This window comes from Nyctibius grandis, chromosome 21, assembly GCF_013368605.1.
Source record: "Nyctibius grandis isolate bNycGra1 chromosome 21, bNycGra1.pri, whole genome shotgun sequence".
NCBI classification, from domain to species: domain Eukaryota; kingdom Metazoa; phylum Chordata; class Aves; order Nyctibiiformes; family Nyctibiidae; genus Nyctibius; species Nyctibius grandis.
In genome coordinates this window covers 5,846,208-5,870,449 of record NC_090678.1, presented here as the reverse complement: position 1 = coordinate 5,870,449, position 24,242 = coordinate 5,846,208, and the positions used below count along the sequence as shown (strand labels likewise).

General features: G+C 39.8%; 1 protein-coding gene across 10 annotated transcripts in view; it reads right to left on the bottom strand.

The window, feature by feature from the left end:
* Nucleotides 1-24,242, bottom strand: part of CEP350 (centrosomal protein 350) — an 81,385-nt gene that overhangs the window by 13,908 nt on the left and 43,235 nt on the right. For 8 of the 10 annotated variants that reach the window (XM_068416775.1, XM_068416774.1, XM_068416777.1 and 5 more), the window contains exons 22-35: nucleotides 23,164-23,330; nucleotides 22,473-22,648; nucleotides 21,744-21,928; nucleotides 20,741-20,828; nucleotides 20,207-20,353; nucleotides 19,237-19,394; nucleotides 15,551-15,673; nucleotides 10,971-11,170; nucleotides 9,175-9,386; nucleotides 7,795-7,939; nucleotides 4,422-4,582; nucleotides 3,799-3,938; nucleotides 2,923-3,005; nucleotides 134-2,217 (exon numbers count right to left, since the gene is read on the bottom strand). In XM_068416775.1, the coding sequence (XP_068272876.1) occupies nucleotides 134-2,217; nucleotides 2,923-3,005; nucleotides 3,799-3,938; nucleotides 4,422-4,582; nucleotides 7,795-7,939; nucleotides 9,175-9,386; nucleotides 10,971-11,170; nucleotides 15,551-15,673; nucleotides 19,237-19,394; nucleotides 20,207-20,353; nucleotides 20,741-20,828; nucleotides 21,744-21,928; nucleotides 22,473-22,648; nucleotides 23,164-23,330 (4,069 nt within the window). The remainder of the gene's footprint in view (nucleotides 1-133; nucleotides 2,218-2,922; nucleotides 3,006-3,798; nucleotides 3,939-4,421; nucleotides 4,583-7,794; nucleotides 7,940-9,174; nucleotides 9,387-10,970; nucleotides 11,171-15,550; nucleotides 15,674-19,236; nucleotides 19,395-20,206; nucleotides 20,354-20,740; nucleotides 20,829-21,743; nucleotides 21,929-22,472; nucleotides 22,649-23,163; nucleotides 23,331-24,242) is intronic. The other 2 variants (XM_068416782.1, XM_068416783.1) reach the window with 1 other exon arrangement.

The following is a 24,242-nucleotide window of genomic DNA, read 5'->3' as shown; positions in this document are numbered from 1 at the left end:
AGGCAATCTCCACATCACCAAACAGAACGTGGGAGAAAACAAACCGGTGCCACACAGCATTCCTCAGATTCCATCATCATCAGTCAAAGGAACAATCGACACTTAAAATCAGTGCAAGATGTCTGTTACTCACTGGTCTGGGACACATGTCTGGAGAGGAAAGTTCTTCTCTTTCATCTTCCAAATCGGAACTTAGAAAAAAGTCATTCAGTCCATCGGGAATCTGCTTTTCTACCTTCTGGGATGAGGTACCAGATTCCTCCTTCACATCACAGAGCTCCTTGTTGCTGAGCTGGATTTTCTCATTCCTGACCTTCTTTATTTGCTGTAACTGATTGACCGTGTCTTTCACAAAATCTCTAAGTAGACTGTCTGTCAGCAAACTGACCTTTTCCAGTTGGTCTTTTGACTTTTCTTCCTCTCTAAGTGGTAGTCTAAGCTGGGCTTCTAACTGGTTCTTTTCTTTCGCCAGCAAATCCAAAAGTGGAGTTGCAGGCTTCTCCACAACTCCAGGAGAGAGATCATCTAACTTTTCAGCACATTCTTCCCCCAGTGTCTTCTGCCTCTCCAGTTTTTCAGAAAGGAAATCCGAGATGTCATCCAACTGAGCAGCGAAAATCTCATCCACAACACCAGAAGTGAGAGGAGCAAGGCTGGCCGCCTCTTTTACAGCATGCTTCAGATAATCCACCACTGACTGTTCTTGGGCAAGTGATTCAATAGCTACAGAAATCTCCTTTATGCTGTTTGCTTTAGAAGACAACTCCTCATCAACTCTTTCCCCAGCTGAGGTTTCCGCAACAGCTGTGTCTGCAGGAGCCTTACCCTGGGAATAGTTCTCTGTTGCATCTCTGCTCTGGCTTTCATCCTCTTTGCCAGATTTGGAACTTCCTCTGTTTCGCTGCTCAGTTTTGTGTTGCTTCTCCAGTCTATCATCGAAGAATGAGTCTTCATCCTTATTTGTGTCTAAATGGCTATCAATACTTTCTGTAATGTGAGAGATTTTTTGAGGAGGAGCAAAAATACCATGCTTTTCTTTGCAATCAAAATATTTAATACCATCATAAGTTCCATTATTGTTCCCTTCAGGTCTATCCAACTCCACGCCAGCCCAAAACCCTTTGGCAAACTTGGTCAGGCCCTTGAATCGCAGTGTTCCAGGTTGGACTTGACTCACAAGTACTCTATCACCAATGTTGAAATTTGGCAAACTATCTGTTTCTTCTGTGATCGAAAGAGAGGCCCATAGCGGTGCTTCGGTAGGGGCCTGTTCTTGCTCCACGTCTCTGCGTTCAGTACTTTTTATAAGTTCTGTTGGGGACTTAAGTTCTAATAACCTTTCTGAATGCATGCTGCCAGAGAGAGAGAAAGACCTGTCACTGAGGTATTCACTGATTTCGCCATCACTGCCAAGGCTGGTGGATCTACTTCTGCTGGTTTGTGTGTGCTGTGAGTGCTCTGTCAGTGACTGAGCATCCCCGTTAGGAGAGAAAAGAGATGCTTCAAAGTCATCTTTGTAACGTTGCCCAGGAAGTGTCTCTTCAAGCGATGTTTGTTTTCTGGAAGAGTATCCTTCAAAGTCTTCAAGGTATGATGGCTCCTTTTGACTAAAGAGTTGTTCTGAAAGCAGATAACCTTTTTCCTCTGCTGATTTGCTCAGTTTGCGAGAAGACTCTTCTACACTTGGGCGAGTTACAGCATCTTTATCTGCCAGTCTCTGCTCTAAGATTTCTTTCGTACCATGAAGACTTTCCACAGCCAAATCAAAGAGTTCCTTCTTAGAGTGTTCGTTTTCAGAATGGAGGACTTTCTTTGGAAGGATGTCCAGTGAGCTATCCTGTTCTTTATCCAAAGTCAACAGGACATCAGAACTCTCCAAAGGCTTAATATGAGAACCTTCAATCTCATATTCCTCGGACTTTATGTATTCCAAGTCTTCCTGTATCTCAGATTTATGACTGAAGACAGCCTCATCATTGGATGCTTTTACCACACTGTTCATTGATCCATGGGATATCCTGCTAGTGTCTTTTACATCTTTGAGAAGAGATGATAAGGGTACATTATCTAAGGAATCACCAGACCCTGCTCTGGAAATCCTTGGTGACATTAAAACTGAGGAAGATGTTCTAGAAGGTTCTTCTGCATGAACATCTGTCACAGCCACCTTCTTGGTACGCACAGACACAGATCTCTCAGTTCTTGATGACACAGCATCTTGAAGGAAAATAAAAAGTGAATTACAGCAGATTGTATAGCCTGCATTGTTTTATTGAAAACTGCAACCATAGGCAACAAAATTAACATCAAGGTTTCTATGCTAAAAGAAGATACAAACTGGTGCCTTGGAAACATACATTTCTAGCTCTCCTATGAACAGGAGCAACATTCTTTCAGTTCTGGGGTTCTCACACTTTCTTTCCTATTCTGTTCCTTGTACCAGTATTTCATAATGCTGTACAACACTGAATCCAAGGTAAGGGCGAAGCTATTTGATTGCAAGACGCAAATACAACCAAGATCAGAATGGTAGATAATAATTAGATAATGATCAAGAGCAAAACATTGAAAAGTATCTAAAAAAACCTCTATTCCTAAATTCTTCATTATTTTTGGTTTCCTTACTTTCCTCAAGTGGTAAAGGAACAGAAAACAAAAGAAAGGAAAAAAGTTGTCATGTAATTATGGTTTCACACAAACCTCAGCATGAATAAAACCAAATACTGAATATACAGGAAACAGCAAAAGCAGAAGCCTACTAAATAAAAATAGTAAAAAATACAGCTTGATCATTACGGTTTTATGAAGCCTACATGCTCTCTTAAAACTTCTTCTTGAATCGAGAAGAAAAAGATTAAAGAAGTTTAAAACAGTCAGCCTTCAGGATCTTAGTCTGTAGTACAGATTCTTCCAGTTACATACCTGCATGCTCTGAAATGGATTCCAAAGATGCTCTGGATCGCTCTGATTCAGACAGCGATTTCCAGTTTTTAGCTGTCTCAGGCCTGAATTTGAAAAATGAAATTGCATGAATCATGGTTACACCAGAGTGTGTTGTTTTGGGCTTTTTTTTAATAGATAAAAATGGAAATACATGCATCTATAATTATAATACCACACCAATGATAACATAAATAGTTTGCTTTGTCAACATACTGTGACCTTAGAAAACAGGAATGAGGACAGAGGTTAGAGTTTGGCGAGTCCTGGAAAGTAATTTTTTAAAAGGCTAATCAAACTTTAGCCTTTTTTGCAGCCAAAAAAAAGAGAAAAAGAAAATTACTTTTTCTTTTTGCTTGAATGCACTAAAACTGCACCATCTGCTGGAGAAAAGGAACATTTAAAAATACAGCAGGAAGTGCAGAAATCAGTTGAATTCTCTACCCTTTAAAATATAAGATCTCAACCAGATTTAAGTTGCAAAGATGAATGGTTTGCCTCACACAGTACGGCAGGCAGAATGAGTGACCAAAATGGGAAAAAATTCCTTCAGCTCTGTAATCCATACAACCATTTAGCACAATTCTTGCATGATTGAAAATTATTGTTCAGAAAGAACTTGAAAATAGGATGTGAAATGCTGGGCGGGACAAAAGTGAGATGAATAGAATTACAGGGACAGTACATCTTATCTTTTTTGGGTCTGATGAGACCACAAATAGGTCAACAGGATACTGCTACTGCCCACTGCTTTGAGGAAGAGAAGTTATCAGCTTTCCTCGCACTCGTGGTTTCTGCTAAACCAGCATCCACTGCAGCTTCAGAATAATCTCAAAAAGAAGAAGAAATCCCAGTTACCTGTGGAGTGGTGGTGCCTTGATCTTCGGTTTTTCAGCAGCAGCTGAGGATGGAGTTTTAATCTGAGGTTTGGCTGTGGGTGATGCCTCCAGGTCTTGGCTCAGCTCTGCTTCAGTCTTCTTGATAAACTCATCATAGGACTGCACATGAAAAAACAGTTACGGCTGTTAGTCTACTAAACCATAACTACAATTCAGCAATCAAAACCTATTAAATGAATAAAGAATACACTCGGTTTCTCTGTAAAGCAATCCATTTAACTTCCTAAAGCTCTGCAGTTGTGAATCCTAGAAATTTTAATACTTCGCTTTCAAAAACGAACTACATGAGCATCACTCCTTAATCCAAGCTACAATACTGATATGTATAAACATACTTAAGCTCCCTGAACACTGCTAGTAACCCATTAAAGATAGACATTTTAAAAGAGAATGGCTTTTTTGCCTCAAGGCTCTGGTTCATTGTTGAAGACAGTTAAATAGCCAGAACACAGTCACACTTCTATTACAATAATACATCTTTCACAGCTGTTGATGCAATATACTCCCAACGACATCCATACTATAATGATTTATCCAAGGCTAACAATCTTTTACTTTGCCCTTCTCCCTACTTTTCCTAACCTCCAGTTGTTTGATCAAACTGGCTTCCTGGGCCTTCAGTCTCTCCTTTTGTCTCTTTTTCTGTTCCTTTTTCAGCTGGTAAACCACAGACTTTCTTTTCCGCAGCTCATCCTTCAGGGCCCTGATCCGTCCTTCAATGTCACTTTGATCAGATGTGGTTTCTGAAAAAGTTTAGCAATGAACAGTCGTTTAGTAAATACAAAATATGGTCCAAGCAAAATATCAAAGAATTTAATGTCAACGTGTTAACTTTAACAAAATAAGACTCAAAGTGGAATCTCAGATTAATAACACTACTATATAACATATGAAAAAGTGTTGCATCTTATTTAATTTAGAAGGGAAAGGCTCTGATACATACAGTAACTTGTTACCAAACTTGTTCACATCAACAGCCCATGTTTATGCTGCTACCTCATTAACTGCTTATCATGTCAGCTGTTGCAGAAATTATTTTTTTCTGACATATTTAAAAATACAATAACTCAGATGCATACCAAAAATAGATCTGAAATATTTCTTTACAATCACAATATTTTCAAGCTACAGGGTGCACTTCATTGATAAGAATTTCACTTGGAACAGAGGACTCCAAAAGAAGTTTACGTTTCTGGACAATTTAGATCTTCTTCCACCTAGACTAAATATATCTATGAAATGCAGAGCTGACTGGTCAGTAGCTGGAAGGAAAGTCAGTTTGAACAATGCAGAGATTTTCACTGTTGCCAGGCCTCAGGATGACAGTTTATTCAGGGTGAATGGAGGTAGTGTTGAGCTTAGACATGTGGTGGACTACTCAGTAACAGCTTATACAAAGTTACTCGGCATATCTTTGCTCCAAGTTCAATTGTACAGACCTCCCTATAATGTCATTACCGGCTGTAGCTATTTTCCACCTGAACAATTTTTTTCTTAATCATTATCCTTAGTAATTTTAATAAGTTCTCCTCCATTCCTCTCCATCCCCAGAACTCCCTGCAACCTGGTCTTCCAGCCCTTCTGATGACGTTCTAACCTCTTTTCCCTTGGGACACCATCCCCAGATACTTAGATCTATTCTCTGCATAACCCCATTCAACCAGTAACTCTGCTACTTTCATTATTTCTGCTGTAACAACCTCTTAGTCTCGCAGACCTCTCAGACTTTATAGAGAGACTGCCTCAGCGCCTCATTACTTAATTCTTTCCCACTCACCTGATTATGTCTCCTTGTTTATTGTTTTAAATGTATACTGACATACTGCAAAGCAACATCCTTGTCCCAGATCGGTGCTACCACAATTAAGTACCAAAAACTCTTCAAAATATTTATCTGACATAGTCTTACTGGAGCTCCTCCCTGCAGCTGATGTCCCCCTTCCTCTTCTATAGCAGCAGCTGCAGCTCCTAAGAGAAGGATCTTGGCTGGTTTGCTTTTCTAATGCTCAATATTACCTATAATGTTTTCTGGACCAAAAGGCTTGGATGGTCATAAACGCCAATTGCTTTACTGAACACCCTAGAAAGTAAGTCACCAGCGTTATTTGGTCAGCTAGCAGGAACAGCAGGGCATTTTGCTAATCAATCTCATTTCTCAAGACAACAAACCACCATAATGAAGGATTTCATCATCAAGAACAGCCAGTAAATACAATCAAACTACTGTATTCTTTTTCCATTAACAACTGTTGTTAACCATTTAGAGAATTTAAAAAAAAAAAAAAAAACCAGCACAAAAGGAATGGAATCCCACTTGCTAATCAGGAGTACTTTATGATGCCACTGTAATTAACATCTCCTCCCGAATAGTAAGTGACCATTATGTAATTATAGCTTTTCTGGATCAACTCACAAGGGAAAGATCTGCACATGCTTTCATCTTTGACGACCTTGTCTACGCATGCATCGCACTGACGTAGCAATGACTTCATTGCTACTCAGCAGCTTGGAAGATTTGTCTCTTTACAATGGAATGATTTATTGTGAAACCAGCACCATCCTGATTGACTTCCCACCATACCTTTCTTCAGCATTTGAAATCAAAGACTGCAAATACTTTATTTTCAAAAAAGCTTATTTCCATGATCACTGTTGCCTGCTCTACTTTTCATAATGGCTGCCTTTTGTGGTTTCTTAGTCAGAACTTGAAAATAACTTTATCAAGATGCTGAATGCTTCACTGTGCTGCGAACTGCCCTCCACACAGAATTCCAATACAAATTACTACGTGCAAATACCTACGTGTTACGTATTCATTTCTCTATCCAGCAGGAGAACAGCTGCCTCAAAATTACTGTGTTTCTATTGCACTTACATACATATTAACAAAAAAAACCCCCAACATAAAAGATCATTAAGCTTGCTACATCAAGCACCACAAAGACTGGATATGTATGCATGCCAATAAGTTATCTGTTAATCACATACAATAGAACGACCTAATTCTTTTTCCACTACAGACTTACTGATTGTTTAGGGAATTAAAAAAACGAGCAGGAAAATGCTATCACATTTGCTAATAAGTATTTTATGATGCTGTATCAGCTGCACTGTGGAATACAAGACGTAAGACTAAAAGCACAGAAAGGTTCAAAACAGACTTCACAGCGTAACAGAGCTGATGATGGTGACCCACTGAATGGTGGTTCAGGAAGCCCTGCAATCCACATGACTAACAGACTGCCAGAGCACACCAGGGAAAGGACCACTCTGTACCAGTTCACTTCTAATACTCTCTCCCTCAGCATTGACTGGTAGCCAGCTTAGATACTGCATAAAAGACCTGTGATAAAGAGTCCATATAGTATATCTTGTATTTTATAGCTCAAAATGCAATCTTAGGTCCTGTTTCACTGCACACAGTTCAAACTTTCCTGCAAAAATAAAAACATATGTCCTGAAGTATCCATTCGTTCTGCATGTGCCAGTGCAGGTCCAACAGGCTCACTCATACTGCCACAATAACAGAGCTATACTGCTTCTGAAGCCAGGTTGTGTTCAGAAGGAGGATGATCATATGCTGCTGAACCGTATTCTGCTTTCTTACAACATGAGGGGTGGAGAAGTGTCACCTGTTAAAAGCACAGCTAACCCTGGTATTTTTAAACCCTATGACTACCTTAACTATTGACTCTATCTTCTTCACACCTGTTTGCAGGAACCTGTGTTGCTTTCTAAAAGAAGAGATAATATATAGACCCTCTTACACTAAGACCTTCTTAAGATGAAGTGATCAAATTACATCATGGGAAAATACTCCCACAAAACTCCAAACCTTGGCAACTTCCAGAAATTTCTGTCTGCCTCCCCACATCTACATCTGCATTTCAATGCTACTTGTTAAAAGGAAAAGCTTTGAAAAAACAATTTAGACACAAGCAGATATTACACTTACCTGACTGTGTCATAGATAAAGATTCATCAGACCAGTTGTGAGATATCTGATGAGACTTCACAGGTGAACGCAGCTGTCCTCCAGTTCTGTGGCTGCCTTTGCTGGAATCTTGCTTTGATATAGATATGCTGCTTTTAGGAGAGGACTATGGGGGAAGAAAAGGACAAAGAAGTAATTGCTTGTAAAGCTCAGTTTGAAAGTTGGAGATCATTGTCATCAGGAGCTAGTTACAAGGGAAGAACAGCATGGCTAGAGAACATCTCATAAGCAGTGGTACCTATCCAGCTATCGTAAGTAGAATTTAATCTTAGTTTGCTAGACAATAAAACAAAAACACCAAGAGCAGCAGTAGCTGACTGCTTGCTTTGAGCTTCGATTTCAGTAAACCTGCTTAGGCTACTCTATTACTACCTAAGTGAACTGACATGGTTCTGACTCACAGGTGTTCAATACAGTTTATGTAATCTGATTTGGTAACAACCACGGCAATAAGAACCCACACTAAATACATCTGTGAAACCAAAAGGACCATTCCGTGTAAGGGGTGCCAAGATGCCATTCTAAATCAGTAACACAATAGAGCACTATTTCTCTGTAGCCAGGCAAAAAATTCGATCAGCAGATATTCTTCCAAAATGCTCTTACTGCTGCAACATTATACCACAAACCTTTCACACACCTTGAACGTAACCTCTAACACATATTAGACATTTTACCTCACTATCTTCTCAAACTTTCCAAGAAAGTATTTGTAATAAGTCTAGTTCTTTTACCCCACAGACACTGCATTTTCTGTCTCACTGCTCACAGGGCAAAGTTATCAGGATGAAACTTATCAAAATTATCAACCAAGTAGAAATAACAGTTGGAACAGAACAATAAATCAGAATTAGCTAGCAAGCAGACATAATCTGAAACCCAAAGGATTGTGTGTGAGATTACAGCTCTGCTTCTTCATCCTGTAGCTATACTTTGGGATACACTACTTGCAAGTAAAGCAAAGCGGAAAAACAGAGCATAGTTTCCATGGCCTCAAAGAATTTATACAATGGTAACAAGCTAGCCTACAGCTAATTCACACTGGTAAACTGGGTCAGTGTTCCACCACTTAATAGCGCATACCTACGTGGCATACGCAAAACATTTTGCGAGGCTACCCACAAGTTTAAAAATATCTAAACTCTGTGCTGAAGCAATTTTGCCTCAAGACTTCAAAGAACATATCTGATCACAATGTTTATCCACAGTAATGTAAAATGGTACTGCAAACACAGAGAACAGTTTAATCTCTGCTTTGACAACTGGGCTGGCTATACTTACTACTTCTCTGATAACCTTCTACAAGTATAAGAATACATATAGCATAAAAAGCTCACTCACAAGTTTGCCAGGTGAGGTAGAGGACTTGAACTCTTCAGAATAAACCATTTCTTCATTAGCTGTACTCTGATCTGGGCTTCCTGGCTGTCCACGGCCCATAGTCTCTGATGGGACAGACTCAGCAGGTAGACTGCCAAGATCTTCTGGGATAGAGCTTTCACTGTTCAGATGAGAGCAGGAAGGCACTGGAGACTCTTCTTCACTAGCCGTTTCTGAGATCGAATAATGAGAGAAAAAAAACAAAGCACCTAAGAACTTGCATTGACTTATATGCCTTCAGAGATACCGCTGCCTGCAGATAAAGTAGTAACTGCTACCAACACATGTCAAATTGATAAGTGTTATTTCACTCACCTAGACACCGAGGGTGCAATATTTAGCAAGAACAATTATGTTTACCACAGAACTGCCAAACATTCTCAGTGATCGCTGAATGTCTAAAATAAAGAGGTTTTCAGGATAGTCTAACATTTTCCAGACAACACACTCCAAAAAGATTATTAGGGAAACCTGTCATTCCAGTTGACCATATACCAGCAAGAGTCACTATTAGTCTGAAGAAGTCATGAAGGAGTATATAATCTGCAAGCCAGATCTTGAATTTGGAATTGATTGCTTCCTTTACAGTAGTTGCAGAAAACATTTTAATGTTATGATTTCATCATGAGTCTCTCAACGGGCAACGAGTAAAATAATAAGTTGGGTTTTCAATATTCCTGTTTACTAAATTCCGCAGGACTCACAGCATTACTGAGGCAGCCATGGAGAACTATTCAATATTCAAGCAAAGGCTGTGGAGAGGAACTTCTGAAGCAGGGCTGTGCTCCAATGCTTACTGGTAGATATAATTAATAGAAAGCAAGTGTATTTTCTCATCTGTTAATGAGAATTCAGCATTCACGCTGAATTTTTGTTCACTGGAACTTACTGACTCATACACATGTAATTTTTAAGATGTCTTACAATGCCTAAAATCCACGTGACTGTTTTCAGTAACAAGTGTAATAGGGCACAATTCTGAAGTCCCTTTGCACAGTCAAAGGATGTGCTGCTTGCTTTCAGCAAAGAGGGGAAAAAAAAAAAAGAAAATGGATTGTTTCTAGAACAATCCCTGAAGTGTCATTATTTTCTCCCACTGCAATCCAGTTCTCTGTGCTTCATGCTGAAAGTATGGTCCACTTAAGACAGAACAGTAAAGCTGTAGCTCCCAACATCTGGGAACTTATTTTTCCTCACAATAGCATCCTTTATATTAATCACATCCTAGCACATTTTAGCACAGTTGCAGATTTCAAAGTTATATCGCATTAACGACAGAGAGAAGACAAAAATGCTTTCAATTTTTTGAAAACACAGACAAGGGGAAAGCAGCCCCTGATCAGAGCCATCCTCACCAGTAGTGACAAGCCTAACAGGATAGACACTTTGAGCACTACAGGGGAAAATGGGTTTAATAGAGTAAGTTCAAAGGATGATCAGCAAAAGATCATGCAATATTTTTGTTTTGAAAGACAGAAATATAAATCATATGTAGAAATGTCTGATAGGTCTATGCTGCACTTGAGAAGACATACAGCAAAGGAGGAATACACATTTAACTAAGGTGTACAATACGGCTAGAAGAACAAGGCAACACAAGGCAGCAGAGTGCAGAAATCAAGATTCTAAGAGCATCTAGACAAGAACAACCACCACCAAAACATCAAAAAAGGAAGAAAGTGCAAACCTAAGCAATCGTTGTGTGAAATTATGCTTTACTCTTGTCATTTGCATCACTTCCCTCCACTTCCTCTTACCTTTGGGCTCGGTTCTCTGATCCCCCAGCTCTTTCTTGGCTATTTTGGTTTTGAGCAGTTCTTTGTCCCAGGCAGCTAAAGCCTTCTTTTCTATCTGCCGTATTTCTGCTTCCTCTGCATCCAGGCGGCGTTTCCACTCCAACAATTCTTCAGCGTGTTGTCGACGCTGCATCAACTTCTGTTCTCGCTTAGTTAGGAACCTGACAGACAGAGCAGAAGACAATGGGAAAACAGCCAACCACACTCAAAGGTCCTGATACCCAGATGCTCTATTGCCACAATTCCCAGAATCATAGCTGTTTGAATTGTTTCCTAGGATAATATCCACACTAACTACTATCTCCTAGACTTCTGATGTGCTGCTGAAAAAAAACTCAAGTAGACGAGTTTTTTTTCTTTGCAGTAAGTAAAGTCTACAACATACAGTAAACATGCTGCTTACATTTTAAAGATCTTCACAATCATTAAAAATGCTACTAACTATTCACTAAAACGACAGGATAAGTCCCCAATTTCAGGACATGAAAAGTACCTGTGGTATTAAACTGGAACCCTCAAGAAAGCAGTGACTGTTTGAAAAACGAACCTTTCTTTTTGCTAATCCCAATGACATAAAAATTGTAACCCCAGTTGCTCCACAGTCTTTCCAAATACATAATTATAAGAGAAGGTGATTCTATATTAATAGTTCTCCTGAATTTCTGGAGCTTTTATCCTTTTTCCTTCAAGCATCATCTCTATGGATCACCACAGTTGGAATGCTGATTGTGAGCTGACAGCATCAAGAGAATAAGGATGCAGGACTGTTTTCTCCCAGTTACTAACATATCTGGCTGCTAGTTTAAGAACAGATAAAAAGTAAAGCTCATGCTGAAAATTAGCAGATATTTTCTTTCTGACAAAGACTTCTTAGGTGATCCACAAAACCTCAGAAATAAGGAAATTCTTACAGAACTTTGTAGGTATGAATAGGTTCGTATGCATATACTAGTTCTCTTTGCCAGCTCTTGACCAACAGTATCTCTGGTCTTACTTCTAAACACTGGAGTAACCAAGATCATAGCATTTAACCTTTAAGATAGTAAATGGAAGCAAGTTCAACATCAATTGCACACACTTCCTCTGACATGCTAAGTCTAGAGAAGAGTGTATATCAATCCATTCATCTCCTACACTGAATCTTTTAAGATGTCACAGAATCACTCTGTAGAAAATACATGGTTTGCCAGCTAGAGTGAGAGCTCGTCATTTGTACAGAAGGTGTGGTGCCTAAAAAGGCAGTCTTCGAAGGCTTGTGATATTTTGCTTTGCAAATACCTTTGTAATTTGTAATTTTCAAGCCATCCTAAACACTTAGCATCAAAGTTTTTAAGCTGCAAAGCAGATAACAATTTTGTTTGTGCCTTTTAATCTCTCATTTTTTAAAAAAAAAACCCTTTTATTTACAGAGACTGGAATGACCAACTGGCTAATCTGCAGGTCTCTCCTGCTAAGGGACATTTCTCGTTTGCTCACTTAGCATTCACAGAATCACAGAATCACAGAATGTTAGGGATTGGAAGGGACCTCGAAAGATCATCTAGTCCAATCCCCCTGCCGGAGCAGGATTGCCTGGATCATATCACACAGGAACGCGTCCAGGCGGGTTTTGAATGTCTCCAGAGAAGGAGACTCCACAACCTCTCTGGGCAGCCTGTTCCAGTGTTCGGTCACCCTCACCGTAAAGAAGTTTTTCCTCATATTTATGTGGAACCTCCTGTGTTCCAGCTTGCACCCATTGCCCCTTGTCCTGTCAAGGGATGTCACTGAGAAGAGCCTGGCTCCATCCTCATGACACTTGCCCTTTACATATTTAAAAACATTAATGAGGTCACCCCTCAGTCTCCTCTTCTCTAAGCTAAAGAGACCCAGCTCCCTCAGCCTCTCCTCATAAGGGAGATGTTCCACCCCCTTAATCATCTTCGTGGCTCTGCGCTGGACTCTCTCTAGCAGTTCCCTGTCCTTCTTGAACTGAGGGGCCCAGAACTGGACACAATATTCCAGATGAGGCCTCATCAGGGCAGAGTAGAGGGGGAGGAGAACCTCTCTCGACCTGCTAACCACACCCCTTCTAATATAGCCCAGGATGCCATTGGCCTTCTTGGCCACAAGGGCACACTGCTGGCTCATGGTCATCCTGTTGTCCACTAGGACCCCCAGGTCCCTTTTCTGTTCCCTGGAAAAGTGAGCTGGCAGTTGATCAGAAAGGTTAAGCTTCAGATAAGTCCTTCTCTAAGACAGATTCAGATAAGGTGGACAAGTTATGATGTGAAGACAGATGTTTCAGAAGCCAGTAAGATATGCCCACAATCTTCTTTCCTATGATCAAAACAAGAGCAGGTGAAAACCAGAAGCACCTCAGAGTCTCTGGAACACCTGCCACCTTCAAGCTGATAGATTCCATGATTCTATGTGTTACTTTATAACTTTCTACAGACAAACATCAAATATTGTCCACTCTTAGGCAAACCCAACAGATTAATATCATTAAGAAACTATACTGCCAACAGTAATTGCATTACAAACATGACACAGGCAGTCATGCTTATGTTGTGTCTTTCACCAGCACTATCAGATTTATCAGCTCCTACTTTCAGATACACATCAGTTGCAATTAGTCTAGCAGATCATGTATTTGTAACTCGTTATGGAGGTCATCATTACAATGATCTCAATGCAAAAGGCACCTTTCTCTTCTTCCTTCACCCACTGTTTGATTTCATCAGAATGTCTGGACCTTCACAGTCTACTGGACCTTGAGGGAGGCAAGTCCAGGTGAAATAAAGGGCAAGAGAAAGGCTGAAATAAATGGATTCAAAAGAGCAGGACTCCTTAAAAGCAGATGTCAAATGAATTAACTCAGAAGACCACAAACAGGAGGAGAATTAACTAAATGACCATGAAACTAATCACCACGCAAAGACTATTTAATAAGAAAGGTAAGTCAAAAGAAGTGATGGGAGAGAAACAGGATTCCAACATTCAGCCTACAGGAAGAGGAGGACTAAAGCAGCATGGCTAAAGATGCAGACCCTTTTATAACCTTGGGGTTTAAAAGGTCAGAGCCACTACGTAGCATACACACTGCCTTAATATTTACTACAGTCTAGAGGGTTCCAGTTGCAACACCAAGGGTACATGTTTCTCCTCAAAAGCACGGGTATCTTTACAGAAGAAAACAAAGCAAACCCAGATCTGGCATCTATGAAGCTCGAAATCTAGGAGAGCAAAGAGGAAGAAGCAGCAGCATTCACACTACACCAGCATGATTTCAAAGTCTCTTTCTCTGGTGCTAACAACACACATTTTATCCGTGCATTCCAAATATTAACCTGGAAGCATTAACGTGCTGCTCTAACCTGTACACTTGTACCCAAGGTATACCGACTTTAAGCCCAAACTAGACGGTTTCAGCAGCTATTCTGAAGTAGAGACCAGACAGCGGGAGCAAAGTGAAGTGTCTGCCTGCCACTCAGAACACAGTAGGAATAAGAGATCAGAATCACAGAATGGTTTGGGTTGGAAGGGACCTTAAAGATCATCTAGTCCAACCCCCCTGCCATGGGCTGGGACACCTTTTACTAGCTCAGGTTGCTCCAAGCCCCATCCAGCCTGACCTTGAACACTTCCAGGGAAGGGGCATCCACAACTTCTCTGGGCAACCTGGGCCAGTGTCTCACCACCCTCATCGTAAAAAATGTCTTCCTTATATTTAATCTAGATCTTAGTCTAAAACCATTACCCCTTGTCCTATCACTACAGGCACTGGTAAAAAGACTCTCTCCATTTTTCTTATAAGCCCACTTTATACGTTGAAAAGCCAGAATAAGGTCTCCCCGGAGCCTTCTCTTCTATAGGCTGAACAACCCCAACTCTCTCAGCCTGTCTTCGTAGGAAAGGTGTTCCAGCCCTCTGATCAGTTTTTGTGGCCTCCTCTGGACCTGCTTCAACAGGTCCACGTCTTTCTCATACTGGGGACCCCAGAACTAGATGCAGTACTCCAGACAGGGTCTCACGAGAGCAGAGTAGAGGGGGAGCATCACCTCCCTCAACCTGCTGGCCACACTTTTTTTGATGCAGCCCAGGATACACTTGTCTTTCTGGGCTGCAAGTGTACATTGCCAGCTCATATCGAATTTTTTGTGCACCAGCATCCCCAAGTCCTCCTCTGCAGGGCTGCTCTCAATCCATTCATCCCTCAGTCTGTGTTGATACTGGGGATTGCCCTGACCCACGTGCAGGACCTTGCACTTGGCGTTGTTGACCTTCATGAGGTTCACATTGGCCCACTCCTCAAGCCTGTCAAGGTCTCTCTGGATGGCATCCCTTCCCTCTAGAGAATCAACTCCACCACTCAGCTTGGCATCACCTGCAAACTTGCTGAGGGTGCATCCAATCCCACTGTCTATGTCATTAATAAAGATCTGGAAAGAGTGAGGGAAGCATCAAAAACGTTCACTGACGAAGAACCTCTTGACTTTCTAGGACTGAACAGAGCATGCTCTATCAAAGAGTCTGTCACTTGAGAAAGATACAGTTACCTGACCAATTGGTTGTAGATATACAGCTGGAATTTGGGGTGGAGGTTGGGAAAACAGACACTGAGAGAGGCCCAGTGGTGAGACGTAAAGACAGAGAAGAAGTAGTGAACAGGAGAGCAGTGTCTACAAAATAAGGAGGAAGAGTTTAAAACTAAGATAGCAAAAAAGGCAGAAAGAACAAGAAAAGGATAGCATCTAGCAAAGAACTTTAAAATTAATTGCATTTAACATTGTATAGTTATTACCCAACATCTGAAGTAGAAAAACTATACACTGTTATGCGGAAGGTAATAGAACACATACACTTACAACACTTCATTTTCTGTTCATTAAAGGCAGGCTACTTTCACACTGCGAGATTTTTCTTTAAATTTTGGAAGGAGTTTTATTACTTTGATGCAGACTTCCACATGCACTGGTTAACATATCTCAACCTGATCTTTTTGCAACTCCTGCTCTTCTAACTGTTGATGGAGAATATTATTAGTATTCAAGAGCATGCTGGTTTTGCAATACGAACAACTTTGCTAGTCTGAAACTTTAAACACATTTTCATTCACCTGGCAAAAGCTCAGTAAAATTACTTCTCCAAAGGTAAGCATCCGTGAAAGGGCAAAAAAAAAAGAGATTAAATAATGTATTTTTAAAACATGAGCAATTCCAGGAAAAGTCTGAGATATACCTGTAACTCAACTTCTAGCTGCTATCTTGTTTTTTTTGCAACAAAGTGCAGACTTGGTCTCAGAATACTCACGTATTGCCTCTTCCATTTGAGGTACTAACTGCAGAAAGATAATGCCTATTGTTTGAATTACCATATTTATAGAAAAATACCATGCTCCATATAGCTCTATCAACTACAATGCAAGCTAAGAAGCATATTAAGGAGAAGCAAAAGAAAATGAGCATTTAATCAGTTCTTCTATTGCACAGATTATCATTAAAGCTGCGTATGCAAGGAAAGCAAGGGGAAAGTGGTTAATTCTCTTTGACAGAGCATGCTCCTGTTCACATGCAGGCTACAAAGACTCCTCAATTAAAATTAAAACAGAACTATTCTTTCATTCCCCTTTTAGCAGAGGAGAAATATTAAAGCTGCCTCCTAAGTAAGGAAGCCAAAGGATTTCTGCCTTGCTATGGAGCACAGTAAATCCAGCTTAGCAGGCTTTCCCAATTCCTTCCTCTAGTTCCTTTGTACTTTACTCATCATTCAGCTTCTTTCCTTTGTGATATCTCACAGACTGACTGATTCCCTTCAAACAGCAGCTTCCTCTCATTACACTCCAAACCAAATACCTTACTCTGTTAATATTATTCTTATGCGTTTTACAAATAAGGACATTAAAAAAAAAGATACCAAGTCAGCACTGTTTTTCAATGAATAAGCACTGCAATCACTATCAAAATACCTGCAAAAGGTGTGCAAAAGCTGTAAGATTAGGAAGATCGAACTCTAGAGAATCACTTATGTTTACAAAAAATACTACTTCCTTTCAACGTATACAGCAATCCAAGACAAAACCATAAAAACAAAAATATGTGACCACATTCATTACTTCACACACTATTTCCACTTGTTCTGCCTCAAAGTAATTGTTTCACCACAAATCCTGCTATCCACCTTTTGAAAAGTATTCGCCAGGTGAGCAGTATTTTGGACTGACGAATAAAATCATATATACTTTGTATCTACTACTATCTCTTGTAATAGTAAGAACAATTATTTATTAATACGTAATTCTTTCTGCAATCATAAGTGTTGATTAGAATTGAAGGTACTTTGAAAAAATAAGATTTCAAAACCAATATTGACAAAACCACTACCTGATAAAAAGCAGCAAAGGAAGTCTTGAATATAAAAGTACATTTGTCATCTCTTGTAGTATCAATACTGTAAGAGTTTTTATATATATATACGACATATAGTTAATACTATATCTCAAAATTCATAAGCTGTAACTTGGTTTTGTATCACCATTTGAAATTTAGTATGTTGAATCTCGGGTGCAAAAAAATAAGATAAAGACCCTCTTTTTAACAAAAAAATAGGATCAGAAGAAAAATCTTGTTTTCTTGAAACCCTAGAAGCCAACACGGCCTACAGAGCACATCCTTTTCAAGTCGCCATCTTAAGCCACTTACCAACTTCAAAACATACTTTGAGAAAGAGCTTGCTGCTATAAAGATGGGGTGGTTTTCACATGGTTTGGAATGTCAAGAGTTTAGCTTTGGAAATAGGACATTTCAGAAACTTGAAATCGTTTGTGATTTTGGCTGTTCAGTTCACCAGATCCTACCAGGAAAGTCTGAATAAAATAGTAACCAATTCAGCCTAGAACATGTAACTAGAACATGTTTTTGGTCTTTTCCTACTTACACCAAATCCTCACTAACTACTACTGGTTTTAATCTTCATCATACACAAGAACACACAAGTGTGGGAAATGTGCTTCTCAAATGATGACGAGCAAATAGGGTGCTAAGGAGCCACAGACAGCTTGCCTTTATCAATGGCAGTGCTTGCTTTTTGATGTTTTATCCAGCTGTGTTAGGAGTCTCAAGAGAAAAAACATTACAAAGATGACCCATATGGACTAAAATATAGCACCTTACCTTGGTTATAAGTTCAAAAAAAATTGTTTAAGTGAAGACTGTTTCTTGTGGTAACTGGCAGAGGCTGGACTTTTAATGGATTAGTCTCAAATAAGAATTTAACACTTCAAACTAATGAGCACATGCTGGTAAAGCATTTGGGACGTTTAGTGCAGACAAAGTAATTCCTCCACTGAAAAGATGCAGCAACAATTTTTGATTCAAAACAATTTAACAGGTGAAATCAACAGATTCAGTCCTAGTTTTCAGACCCAGGAACTGCACATATACTTCTTTATTTCTGCTGAAGATTAACAACCGTTTTCAAATTTTTTCCAACCTGTGGACCACATAGGAGGAAAAGAAAGGTCTTACTAACTGCCTGTCTTCTCAGTCACACACATTAATTAAGAAAATACTTACAGAATGCATCCCTATCTGATTTTAATGCAGTTAGAATCGAAATTCAGCAGCTGGATAATAAGGTAGAAATCATGTGCCTGACAAGCTCAATGACTTTCTGTGAGCCACATCTCAAACTCAGTTACTAGCTTTTGCATAAGACTATTGTGATTTATAACTTACATTTCAATTCAAGACAAAAACTGGTTCTGTAATTCCAGAGTCTCTCTCCCTGTATTTTTTCCCTTTAAAATAAAAGGGGAGGTATAAACACATGCACCATTTTGACCATTTGACTTCAGGTCTCATTGCAAGAGGAACTCTGACAAGCCGTATCATCAAGCTGGAGCCTGTCCAAGTTCCTTGTACGTACAAACATCGAAATCTCAAATTGCTGTGCTTTTACTGACTCTATCGAGTATAAAGAATACAAAACCCAACTTTCTACAATAAAACCTTGACCACACAGTCTGCCAGCTAACAAGGTTTGAATCTCAGTATTCATGCAAGAATTGTAGCCTTGAAAACATTTTATTAAAAGATTAATATAGTTCTATTAATGCTTCCAATCATCTACTTTTCAGGCGCCTCAGATCAAAGTGTATGTGATATCAATACCTCGAATTTTTCCAGTGGCCATTTTTAGTGCAGATAATAGTAAACTTTTGCATAAGAAAAAAAAAATTAGTTACTTTTCATCCATTCTGCTGCGCATTTTTTTAAGTTTCTGCATAATGCTACTAGTCTCACTGCTGGAGATTGATATTGGGGAAGGGCTGCGTGTTTCTGCATCAGTTGGAAGTGGGCTAGAACCATTGCTCTGCTTGATGTCATCCTCGCTGTGAAGTTCCTGCAGTTAAGTGTTTAAAAAAAAAAAAAAGGCAACATTAAGAGTAAGAAAAGGTATTCTACAATCTTTTCTAAAAATTGTGTTAATTTAGCTTACTTCTCCCCAGATTACATCAAATACTACTTCAGGTAAGTCTGTCCACCTGCAGATTTAACTCCATTTTCCAACTTCATTTTTATTTGACACAAAAGTTTTTAGTACACCCTTTTTCTCCATAATTTAAGTTCTCCCCCAACTGTATCTAGAACAAAAAAAAACCCACCAGAATTCAGCTACCCAAACAGGAAAGCAGTCCTTTCTATACTACTATTATTAAGCTTGTGTCTCCTCAAAATTTTGCAAGGAGGCAGCCAGTTACCAAAATCCTGTCTTGATATCTTGTAAAGCAGATGCAAGAAACTTAGTGTAATGACACTAAGACACACACAAAGCAGTAAGTTTCGGGTTTAGCACTTACATTTAGTACTTTGGGGTCTGACAAATAATCAAACAAAACCAGAGCCTGAGAGATCTAAGCATCAAAAAACTGACATTCCCAAAGTCATTAGTTAAGCTTGAGAATTAACAAACACCATCCACTGCCCAGTTAAAACAAGACATTTTGTAACTTCTCCAAATGCATTTCCTTAAACAATGCTTTAAGGAAATTAAACATAAAATTGATGAGATAAAGAGGATGAGACTGTTTGAGGCAGACAAAACTTCCAAGTGATAGGTCCAATCTAGTAGCTTTCCATTCCTATAAACACTGAAGTCAAATACCATCTGCACAGCCAAGGGGGAGGACTCCAGCTTCTGTACTGAACACTTACCAGTTTGTTTTCTCCTGCAGACTTTAGTTTTTCCTGCAGTTTCATCGTAGTCTGACGGATTCGTTCTATTTCTGCCTGCTGTTTAAGGATCAGCTGTCTCTCCTTCCGAGCAGCCTTGTTAGCTTCTTGGAGACGCTTAATTTCTGCCTTTAGGTATAAAAGATTAAGGATAAGAACTGTGACAGACAGCTCTCAAGAACACACTCTAAAGCTGCCACAGTGTCCTTGCTATGGGTTTAAAATTACTGCAATCACACAATGAAGTTACTAGCCTGAACTTCAGCAGCAAAGAACAGAAGATCAGTTAACACTTCTAAGTCTCAACCAGTGAGATTACTGATACAGAAGGACCCTTTAAAACAATGTGTTAAATACTACTGAAATGCAAATAAAACTTATTGTTAAGAAATACTGCTAGCTTCCTATCCAAAAGCCTGGTACAGAGTTTTCTCAATTCTTAGCTTTTACAGTGTGTGAAACATTTAATGGCTACACAAGGGTTTCAACAGGGTTTTCCCAGAAGGCATCAGTTACCTTTTCCTGCTGTAATCTCAGCAACAGACCACGCTGCCTCTTTCGAATAGGAGGCATCTTATCATCCTCTCCCTTGTCTCGCAAATGCCTGCAAATAGATTGGAAGAAAGGATTAAATAAGAAAAAAGTACACAACAATGACCCTTTTACTTGTTGTTGTAAAAAAGAAAGTAAAAAAAAAAAGTTGACTTTTCCTAACCTGCAGAAGAGTTTATGCCTGTACTTAATCATTGGCATGCTCTGTAGTGGAATATTTTGTACTGTTTAGTCAGACACACACAGCTAAAAGGCCAGTGCAGGTAATATGAGGTCTCACACGAATGGGCAGAAGCTCTGCAGAGGTACCATGCTCACCATTTGAGAAAGATAAAAGGAAGGACACTTGGGTCACTACCTCACAATCCTTTGTCAAACCCACAATGACAAGAAATTGGAAGAAAATGTCTGGTGAACAATGATACTCTCATGCAGAGAGTGACCGTGGAAAAGTATTATTGATTAAATCTTAGCAGTGTCACTTGGCACTTCAAGGGGCATTCCAGGACAAAGCATATGTTAGGCTGGAAACAAATCATTAAGGACAACACGTATCCAGATTCACAAAATTTGGCCTGCGACAACTAAAATGACCTGAGATAGAAATCAAGCAAATAAAGGTCTAACTGTTTGACAGTTTTATACCTTCTTGAATTAGGACTTGCAGAGTAATGGCTGGGAACTACCTTCTCTGACTGACAACAAATATTTGATGCTCTACCGTTGTAATGAAATTCTCTTTTATCAAACCACATTCAATGTAAACATCAAAGCACACTTACAAACTGTGTTCTCTTCTTTCCAAGAGAGTAACTTTTGTATACATTACTGATGTCAGAAGGTTAGTTCAATCACTGATACTTAATAAGGGAGGGATGGGGTGGAAGCAAAATCTTACAAAAACAATTCAAGTAGAAGTACAAGAAAATGGTCAGTCAGCAACAGTGTCTATGCAGAGCTGCCTTACTTCTTCTGGTGTTCCAGCCAAGCTAATTCAGCCTTGGTCTTCTCTTTCAGAGCCTTCTCCCGGAGCCGAAGCAGTGAGGACTGATGAGCTGCTCGCATCTCCTCCTCTTTCATATACTGTCTTACCATCTCCATGGTAAATTTAGAGAAACTGTCTTGCCCCCCTGAGAATGGCATGCTTAGCTCCTAGAAGGCAAGACAAATTTGGCATGATTTGATAATACAGAAATTCCAAGGCTTTTTTCAATTACAAAGCGTGTGTGTGTATACACAGATACACACACACAAAAACAGATTATAGAAGGGAAGATGTTTGAGCTTTCTGCAGACCAGCTTTTTCTGCCCTGGGCTGTGTGACAGTTTTGGGACGTCCTCTTTTGGGCCAGAAAGATGAAGCACCCTCTTGTACTTTCTAGCTGTGTGTAGGCATAGTAGGAAGCCTTAATCGACTAGGTTTCTATAACCTGCCTCAAAAAGTCACTCCTCTCCTCCAAAGCCACAAGAGAACAGGTAGAGGCCTGGATGGACTGTTCCATAAGTCAAGTCACTGCACTTGTGCAACAGTGACATACAGCATGATTCATACAACTGTTTTGAGATGCTCAAAGAACCACAGGAAGGAAAAGGACCCTAAAGTTTGCAAACACAACTAAGAACAGCTCACTCGAAGCTCATCAGCTTAATCATTTCAGTTCAGTTAATTTACCTTAACTATACTTGCTTGACTTACCTTGATAGATGACAGAGCTGTTTTTTCTGGGGAGACTTCCTCATCGGAATCATCACGATTACCCCGTTTCTTCTCCAAGTTATTTCTACGATGACTCTCAGAGGGCAGCAAAGACCGAAAAGACTTTTCCTCAATCTCATCCTCTGTCATGGACTCATCAAATTTCAGGGAATACTCTGTTGCAACAGAAGCGGAATTTGAGGGAGAAATCAGGGAAGCGGTTTTAGCTCAGGTATGTACCAGGAATTCAGTTGGGTCTGTCTCATCTCAGTATTAAGTTAGCAGGGCAGGGAGATAACTACCCCAACGTAGAAAAATGGGTGTTTAGAAAAGAGTGACCTCGAGTTAGGGGACATGATTAAATATTGTTATCTAGCTTCAGAAGACCTAGCAGACTTCTGTACACAGGTATAAACACATTTCTGGGGCTGCTGAAACATTTGGTGTTCAGCCTGCATATTCAGCAAGTGAACATCTGGCTACAGCTAGCACAGCAGAAAGTAGAATGGCCCACAAACTCCATCACTCTGATGTGCAGAATTGGAAAGGTTCCCATCTCCCAGTTCACCGGGGGCTCAGCTTTCTTCACACATATTCCCTCATTTACTTCAGAAATTAATTCTGAAACAGCACCTCCCTCCTCTCCCCCTCACCACCTTCAGATTCATCACATACAAACAATACAGCTAACCTTTTTCGTCTGGCAGTGATAAAATACTATCACTCGGCAAGGAATCATCCACACCAGTATGAGCCTGCTCTTCAATACTGCTAGTTATCTTTTCACGACGGGAAAGCTTTTTCTCATTTTCCTTCGAAGATGGAACTGAAGGACTCTCTTGGCGGCTGCTGGTACTACTGTGTTATCAAGAGATAATTTTTTTAAAAAAATTACTTTGCACATTTCAAAATATTTGTATTACATTATTACTGCACATACCATGATTAACAACCCAGCAATCATCCACATGCAGGGGGTTTGGTTTTGTTTTTAAAATGCAGCTTGGCTACTTTAAAACTCCAAGCCTCATCAAGCTGCTGATTGACAGCGGAACTTGTTATTTTTATTCTACCTTAGAATGCAAGTGGTTTATAGGTATGCACACCCTCCACTTGGCAATGAATATTGATGATAAACCACTGCAAACATCTCTCCTTAGAGTTTTTAAAAGGATGAGCGAGATAGTGATACTGTTTCAGATCAGTAGAACTACTGAGGACAAAATCATTCCAGTTGGTCAAGATCAGAGAAGGGCTGTGAGAAACTTCATGGGACCTAACTAGATCAGGTAAGTGACCAGGAAACAAAAAGTACTTTTATTAAAAAAAAGCTAAAATCCAGTTACTGAAAAGTAACACCAGAAATGAGTCAAATATAAACCTCAGGCAAGCAGGACTCCAAGTACTTCACATAGAATCTCAAGCCAGTGCCAAGCAGCAGTGAAAACAAAAACCCTGACACAATGGCCACATGCAGAGAGAACAGAACAGAAAGTAATGCACAGAACAGAGCAGGCAGTTCTACAGGTCCCAGCACTGCGTTTTCAGAACATATGCTCCAGTCTATGTTCTAGTCCATTTCAAAAACACGCAGAGCAAAATGAGAAGGGCATAAAATGCAAGTATTTAGGATAGGGAAAAGACTCAGATAAACGGAGACTTGAAGTCACTTTTAGGCTACAAAGGTGAGGCAACAGAAGTATGCAAGTAGGCCACAGCACAGAAATCACAATAATCTCAGCTCAACAATTTCTGAAGGTATTTCATCCA